Source organism: Pteropus alecto, unplaced genomic scaffold (genome assembly GCF_000325575.1).
Source record: "Pteropus alecto unplaced genomic scaffold, ASM32557v1 scaffold237, whole genome shotgun sequence".
In the NCBI taxonomy this organism is placed as follows: Eukaryota; Metazoa; Chordata; class Mammalia; order Chiroptera; family Pteropodidae; genus Pteropus; species Pteropus alecto.
Window position 1 is genome coordinate 1,430,584 of NW_006440624.1, and position 9,023 is coordinate 1,439,606.

The following is a 9,023-nucleotide window of genomic DNA, read 5'->3' on the forward strand; positions in this document are numbered from 1 at the left end:
AGTTGATAGCCGGAACTCCCACAGGTTTTGGTGCAGTGCTCCCACTCTTCTGCTACCCAGCTGTGGGTGTGGGGGTTAAGATTGAACACAGTCACTGGGATGTAGAGTGTGCACCTTCCTGCACTGCAAGCCTAGTCTATTCTGCTGAGTGATGTGCATCCCAGTGGGGCACACTGCTATTCAAGAAGCACTTTCAGAAAGATGGATGCATCGAATAATTAGAGTCTTAGAATTTTCTACCGATAGGCCTGACACTTCTATTTTTAATGGATTACTATTTTTCTGCTTCCCAATAACTCTGAAACCTTTTCTCCTTTCCTAAAAGATCAACAGAGGGTTTCTGAAACTCATCTTAAGATTGCCCAGTTAGGTTCAAGGATGACATTAGTCTTCAAAAACACATCGACTGACAGCCATATTGCCCACTGGTGTTAAACATCTGAGAGGAAATAAAAAAAGGAATCCATCTGATGCTTGCTAAGGCAAGCTGAGTTTAATCATGTTTTAGTATTCCGAGATGACTATTTCATTTCTATAACTGTGGCCATGAAGGCTGAGTATCTATCCTGTTTGGAAAATTCAGTCCTTCATATTGACCTTTAATTTATCTGACAAAAAGGGGAAGGTAGTATGCATCTAGGGCTTGAATGCACCTGATAGAAATATTTCCAAAAAGGTATTTTCAAAAAGATGTCCCATGAGACATTTCCAAATCCTAGTGTAAATGCCCCCAGCACTCTCCAAATCAGCTGTGGATACAATATTATGGGCAATTCTCCATTACATGTAGTTACAAGGTCTAAAAGGGCTGTCACTGTTGAGTCTATCTACTTAATCTGTACGAATGTAATTAAGGCATATTATTTATCCCTTCTAAAGTTACTTTCTCTCTGCATTTTATTTCTGTATATATGGGGCACCAAAATATAACCATGCTAAAACCTCAGCAGTCTTTGGTATTCACAGTTTCAGACTGCTCTAGTTTGTCAAACAGGCAGTAGAATGTACTGTGACAACTAAGAAATTGTATTCAGTTTTAAAGGCCTCACTAGTGACTCCCATTTGAAGACAGATATATGAGATATATTTCATAGTTATAGATGCTTCTGGTTTCCTTATTCCCTCCTGAAATTCCTACATGACAACAAAAGATAAAAATGGTATAAACCCGCAAAGGCAAAAAAGAAAAAAATTGGAAAGAAGCCACCCCAAGATAATTTGGAACCTAGAAAGCAGTTGGACATATGGCTACTAATTCAGCAGACCTACAAAAGATGTTTAAGTCGACAGTAGGAGCTGATAAACAAAGTGTCACAGAACTTCAGAAACATACAGGGATTGTGGCCTTAGGTGAAAGTGTGGGTGAGGGCAGGGCTAAAAACAGGGGCTGATGGAAAGTCTGCCTGGAGGCAGTTAGCCCTCTGGGTAATTTCTCCTCCTCCAACCCAGCAGAAGACTTGGGGGTTATCCATAGAAGGTTATCTAGACTTTTAACTTGTGGGTGACAGGCATAGTCAAGAGACAACAGAGAAAGAGACCATACTGAAAACCAAGGCTTATTGAGAAATCCACACATGGAATAGTGAGCAGACCCTAGTCGCCTACATATACACAACTTCCAGAACAGCTATTAAATAAGCTTATACCCTGTCAGCAGGAGACTGATTCTACTCTGTGAAAGCTGATCATTTTATTAGAAAAATCCTAAATATACAAATAATTTAGGGTCTTTCAATGCAATAGTCTAACGGCTCTCCCTTGAAGCCCACAAGCAAACAAGTCTTGGCCAAAACACGAGCTTTCAATCAGCCAGTTTAAAACTGCATTCTTATATATGCATGAATAGCCAATAATCGCCAAACACAGAAAGCCCCTAACACAAATCACGAAGGTGAGGAAAAAGAAACAAAAGAAGAGAACTCAAAAGATGTAATGCATGAAGGAGAAAATAATCTTTAATATACTAAAAGACATAAAATATGTTACATCTGTGAAATAAGAATCAAATGCCTTAAAAAAGGAAAATTTGAGGAACAGAGTTCTCGGATATTAAAACTCTCTTGAATTTTAACAACAATAGCAAAAATGAAATACTAAACAAACGGAATACACAATAGGAGAAAAGAAAAGAAAATTAGATCTGTCTAGGAAGCCTAACTACTAATATCCCTGAAAAAAATAACAATAAAAAAAACATTTTTTTCGAAGAAAAAAATATGAGAAAGTCTGACGTGAAAATATTGTTCTCGTGTTTTAAAAAGACTACAAGTACACGGCACAACAGATGAGAGAAGAAGAGCACCAAGGCAGTTTCATCACTGTGACATTTAGGACACTGGGAACAAAAAGATCCTAAAAACTTTGGATGTCAATAATAGGTCTCATGGAAAGAACTGGGAATCAGAATGACAAAAAAACTTTTCGACAGCAACACTGGAGTCTAGAAAACAATGGAACAGTGGTTTCAAAATTCCGAGGGAAAATAGTTTGGAATTGTATATGTGTATGTCCAAATGATCCAGAAGAAAGATTTCTTATATACCCTCATACTTTGACTTCTTGTATATTTTTCTTAGGTGTAAAGGAAATTCTTACATAAAAATTTTTACTCTCTCTATATATACTTTTTTTTTTCATAAAGCCACTAGAAGATATAATCCACCAGAATAAATGAATACGCCAAAAGATAAGAAGACAAGGAAGGCAGGAAACAGGAGATCAAATGTCAGAGAGAAGCAGTAGGACTCCAGAAACATCAGGGCAAAAACTGCATGGAAGGCCAGGGCAGAGATGGAACACACCAAGAGGTCTCTAAGAAGATGCAAGTGACAGAATTCTTGAGTATATTTTAGTTTTTAAAGGAGATTGATACTCATGGAAGAGAGTTTGGGGATGTATTAGTGAAAAGTAGTAAAATATATATATATTTATATATATATATATAAATATATATATGTAGTATGCATATATATACTATATATAGTATATATATGTAAAGTAGCATATATATAAAGTAGTAAAATATATATGTATACATATATATTTAAATCAAGACATTCTTTAACTCTAGAAGAAAGTTTTACAGGAAAAGAAACATACTAAGAGCATGCTAAGTGACTCAGCTGTTAAAGGAGATAGATGCATGCTGTTGAAATCATTAAACTCTGAATATTAGTATAAGTAAAAGATAGATTATATCAATATTGAAAGTACTGAGGAAAGAAGAAATGTGGGCTGTGGGTGTGCATTTCGGGAAGGATTGTAAAAGACTGCTAAAACCCTTCACCTTCCACAGTGGAAATTCAAGATATATAATATCTAAAACCTCCCCTATCCTTCCCTACCCCTTCTACCCCCCAACCTCAAAGAGTAGAAGCAAAAACATTTTACTTAGGTGAAAACAAGTAGTACCAAATCCCAAAAGAAGCATAATAGCGGAAAGTGTTTTGTTTGTTGTTGTTTTTGTTCCTGTGAGAAGCAAGATTATGGTAAAGGGCAGGGAGCCATGGCTTTATATAATTCCCATGAAATGATCTGACTATTTAAACCAAGTACATGTATTAGCTTTGATTAAAAAGAATATTAAAACTAAAAAGAGCCAAAGACATTTAAATCCCTATTATTTTTTCCTCAGGATATGCTAGTTAAAATAAGCGCTTACAGTGGATGTGTACACTCTTGAATATTGCACATTCTTCTAATAGGTTTCGGCTTTTTGTTGACTTCACAGAAGCTGCGATGAACCATTTTATTATCGCTTTTCCTGCGGCATCCGTATTTAGTGTACTGGAAACCTGAGAAAGAAAATACATTTCTTTGGATTTAACCACTTATTCATTCTGTTAAATATTTGATCATGCATTCATTCAACAAATATTTACAGAGTACACACAAGAGGCCAGGCACTGTTCTTGGTGCTGAAGGCCCCGAAGGGAATTAAATGAAAATCTTTACTCTTCAGAGCCTACATTTAATAAGCATTGCAAGTTATTAAATAGCAACTGCACACTTGCTAATAAACTAGACCCTGAATATACACTCTAGTGTGCAACAGATTTGAAAATCAGTGTGTCAATACTCAGTGACTTTTATTGAGCTATGTAAATAATTTGCTGTAGGGGGCACCAAAGGAACACGGAGGGGACAGTCCCTAATTTAGCTGGAGGAGAAGCAGGGAATGCTTACAAGTTCAGCATTTCTAAAGCAGAATCTTGAAGTTCAAATAGTATTCTGTAAAGGGGATGAAACAGAATAATATTCCAAGCAAAGGAAATAACAGAGAAAACTGCCGGTCTCTTTGAATGCCTGAAGCTTCATGTGTGAAGCGGGTGGGAGACAGGAAACGACCCAATCTTAAAAGCCTTGAGTGCCAGACCTAAGTTTTTGGACTTCATCCTGGAGGTCACAGGGAGTTACTGAAGGTCTCCCCAACCACCAACTTTGACATTTGTAAATAATTTTTATTTTGAAAAATTTCAAACCTACAAAAAGTTGCAAGGAAAGCACAATAAACATTTGCATGCTTTGTAGCTAGATTAACCTTGTGTTATCATGTCAACACATTTGAGATATACACATATATTTATATATTAATTAAAATGGTATTATAATACTTAATATGTAATATATATATTTATGTAAAATTTTGCTGAACAGTTTGAGAATAAGTTGCTGACGTCCTAATCCTTCACTTCTGAATACTTCAGCATATCATTCATAACAAGCACATTCTTTTATTATAATCATACTACACACTATAATTCTTAAAATCAGGATATTTAATGCAGGCTTAATACTATTATCTAATATACAGACCATATTAAAATCTGTTAATTATCCCTATAATGTTCTTCATAGCCATTTTTTTCCAATCAAGGACCATGCATCACATTTAGTTGTCATGTAATTAATCAGAAATAGTTTCTGAATCTCTTTTTATCTTTAATAGGTCAGTTGTTTTGTAAAATGTCCCACAATTTGGGTTTATTTAATAGTCTCCTGATGATTATATTCAGGTTGTTCACGTTTGGGAAGAATACGACATAAATTATGTAGTGTCTTCGGGCAACACATTAGGAGACTAAAAGATTTGAGTCAGAGAAATAATATAATTCTATTCTTTCATTTCTTCATTTAGTGAAGAAAGACTACCCTGGAAATAAAGAGAAGAAAATCAAAGTTAGTTGACTAAAATTCTTTTGTAATAATCTTCCTTTCCAAAATCATGAAGGAAGCCTGGAGAGGAAGGAATAGATGTGGTAGATAGTAAAAAGGTGTATCTGACAAATTTTTTGAACAAGTCAATGCTGAGGGTCCAGCAGGAGGGAGGATCCAAATTAATAAGCATCTCGTAATGGATATAGCATCATTTCACATAATTAACTAAAACATTTTATGCTTCCTCAAAAAATGCTTTAGAAATATATCCTTGAATTTATAATTATAAAATAAATGGTTTACCCAGGTATTGCCTACTAATAATAATTTTTGTTTTCAGTTACTCAGTATCATTATTGTGAGAGCCCCTTCCTTCTCCTTCCTGTTGGGGAGAATTCTGTCTTGGCCAGCTCGATTCTAGAGCATTTGTTGTTCAGAATGAAAGGAACGGATGATGACAGAAATTGAGAAACCTTGAGAACAGCTCAATAGGTTTACTCTAGAGATGGCAGAGAGCAGCATAGGGTAGTAAGAGCATGTACTCAGAAGCCAGATCTCCTGGGTTTGTATCTTACAGTTTGAGCAAATTATTCATCTTCCCTGTGCTTCAGTTTCCCCATCAATACAATAGCAATAATAGTAAATGACCTCATAGAAACATTTTGGGTATTCATGCATTAATATATAAAGCACTTAAAACAGCATCTGGTATACAGCGCAACTGATAACTCTTTTATTATTAGAAAAGAAATGCATAAGTATGGAAAGTAAAAGTGAAGAAGAAAAGTGAGCACCAGAAGACACTGAATTTGGGACAGTTTGGGAAGAGTAAAGTGATTAAGGTACCACTACATGAATGTGAGACAGAAAGAACCTGAGGGAAAAGGGCAAGAGGAATTTTGTTATGAATGGATTCCTACCCTTAGTACATTCTGAGATTTCAGTAAATATGCTTTGCATTTATGCTTTAGCAGTTATGTATGGTAATTCTCAGACTGTGGCTTCAATAAGAGACAATCCTTGGCAGAAGCAAGAAGACTGGCTTTATGTGAATTACACTGTAATATAATAAATGTGTTCAACTGTTACCTCCACCACAGGGTTTGGAACACTGAGACCAGCTCTTCAAAGCCCACTCAAAAGTGTCTAATTCTTCCTGGATGACATTGTTGTTGTTGATTGTAGGTGCAGAGTCTTCATGGATGATGTACTTATATGTCAGGCTAGAGCGGGTATCGTTTTCCTGAGGTATAATCTAACGCACACATGAAACAGATATGTAAATCACCTGAGAGTTTTAAATTTTGAATGAAAAATTACAAATATTTCAGAATATTGCTCTTATTAAAACTGGAAGACTTTCAAGTCGTTTCTAAAAATATATTTTTGTTTCTATCAACTAAAGTGCAAGTGTGCTCTATTTAAGAAAAAAATCCAAATATATAAAACTTTGACCATGAAAAGTATAAAATACATACACTAAGAAGCATTTATTTCATAAAAATAATAACTTTACAATAAGATTCATTATACATTAAGTTATATGCATAAAATTTTTCTTTAAAATAACTGTTTTGTTATGATGATAAGGATAATAATGCTCCCTCCAGAAAATACACACATTATGAAAAAATATAAGAAAAATAAAAATCACCCATAATTCTACTAAACCAGAGAAAACTGAAGTAACTTTTATTATTTTGGGATATTACCACAAGGTATTTAAATATTGTGTGTTTTGTGTGTGTGTGTGTGTGTGTGTACACACATATATACTTTTCTAGACTTGCTTATTTTACTTAATGTGTTATGCACATTTGCCAAGACAGTAAGTATTCTTTAAAAACATAATTTTAAATGTCACCATAGTGTTTAACCTTAGAGGCAGTATGCATTATTTAACCATTTGCTTATAATATCTGTATTGATTAGAATTTGTCCCCATCTTTGTGGTGATTTCTGATTTTCCTTCGGGGGATAGAGTATAAACACTTTTTATAGTTCTTATAACAGACTGGTGAATGGCCCTTCAGAATAGTTAGAACAAGTATTACTTTCATAATGAGAGGATATAAAAGTGTCCCATTCAGCATTATGAACTATATAATTTTCATCTTTGTTAACTGAATGGGAAAAAGATTATTGTTTTAATTACTATTGTTTGATAAATAGCAAAGTGTAATTTTTGAATGTTTATTAGTCACTTGATTTTGTCTGCTATACATTGCATGTTCATGTCATGTCACCTTTTAAAAAAATTGGTATACTTATCTTTTTTCTAAATAATTGATATAATAAGGATATTAATCTTTTTTTGTAATAAGCACTGTGAATATATTCAGTTTTTTGCTTTTTAGTTTTTAGAGCAAAGCATTTTTTAAAAAAAATAGTTTTTATTGACTTTCATGTAAGTTTTATATGATTATATCAATTATACAAGGGGAGAAATGTAAAATTCATTAGTATTTTAAACTAAACTTTTAGAAACAGCTTCTGTTTGAGAAATCAAGTGATACTAAATCACTAAGATGAAGGATTTGGTTATCTTTTTTCCCCCTTAGTCTTGTTTTTAAAATAGCATTAAAAATCAAGTCCTGGCCCTTACACTCTAGCCAGATGTCTAATGCTTTCAGCCCCAGACGGCCTAGCCACCATGCCCCGGGGCTCCCAAAGGGGGTTCCAGTCCTTTAGAGGTCATGATGATACAGCTCTGCTTGTCCACAACCCCCTGCGCATGCTACAAATCTCCTTATTTCTACAGCCCACATTGTTTCCTGTGTTCACATTACAATCAGTGGACAAAGCTTTGAGGCAGTCCATCGTGGTGCCTAAGTGGCAGGGCTCTGAGGCCAGAAATCTGTGCAGCTGGAAAAGAATGCAGTGTAATTATACGAGTGAAATAGAGCTTATGAGGTCCAAGTATTCAAACTTAAAAAGATTTCACTTAATACATAGCTTTTGCTATAAAATTATCTAACCTATTAAACAGAATGACAGCCCAGAAATAAACCCACATACATTTAGATAATTTTTGACACAGATGAAAAGACAATTTAATGAGAAGACAATTCAATGGAGAAAGGACAATTTTTTCAACAAATGATACTAGAACAACTGGACACTGGTAGCTTTAAAAATGTGTCCACAATCCTTAGAAACTTCCCTCTCAATGAGTAGAGGTTAATTCCTCTCCCCTTCAGTGTGGGCTGGATTTGGTGACCTGCTTCTAGCAAATAGACAGCAGAAGTATTGGGATATTACTCCCAAGATCAGGTTTAAAAACACTGACTTCTGTCTAGGTTTCACTCTTTCACTTTCTCTGTCACTTGAATCACTCGTTCTAGTGGAAGCCAGTTTGGCATGTGATGAGGACACTTAAGCAGCCTGTGGACAGGCTCATGTAGTGAAGGCCCCAGGCCCACAATCTAGCATGAGAAAAATCTGAGGAATAATTTTCTGAGGCTTTCCAATAGCCATGTAAGTGAGCTGGTAATCAGATCTCCCATCGAGCCTTAAGGTGTATAGCTGACAGCAACCTCATGAGATACTCTGAGCCACAAGTAGCCATTTACCTGATCCCACTACATGATCCACAGAAATTATGAGATAATGTTGTTTTTTGTTTAGTCACTATATTTGGGGTAATTTGTTATGCAGCAGTAGATAATATCGACATATGTATGCAAAATAAGAATCTAACATGTCATACAAAATTTATGTAAAAATTAACTAAAAATAATTCACAAACCTAAAAGCCTTTACCAAAACAAACAAACAAACAAACAAACAAACAAACACAAAAAAAGAGAGAGAGAGAAAGAAAGGGGGGGAGAGAGAGAGAGAGGTAAGAACTATTTTGACCTTGG

General features: G+C 34.9%; 1 protein-coding gene across 1 annotated transcript in view; it reads right to left on the reverse strand.

Moving 5' to 3' along the window:
* The window catches only part of ADAMTS3 (ADAM metallopeptidase with thrombospondin type 1 motif 3), a 229,759-nt gene that overhangs the window by 7,931 nt on the left and 212,805 nt on the right, over positions 1–9,023 (reverse strand). Inside the window, exons 18-20 of the mRNA XM_006917296.3 lie at positions 6,247–6,412; positions 3,662–3,794; positions 1–60 (exon numbers count right to left, since the gene is read on the reverse strand). Coding sequence (XP_006917358.1) covers positions 1–60; positions 3,662–3,794; positions 6,247–6,412 — 359 coding nt within the window. The remainder of the gene's footprint in view (positions 61–3,661; positions 3,795–6,246; positions 6,413–9,023) is intronic.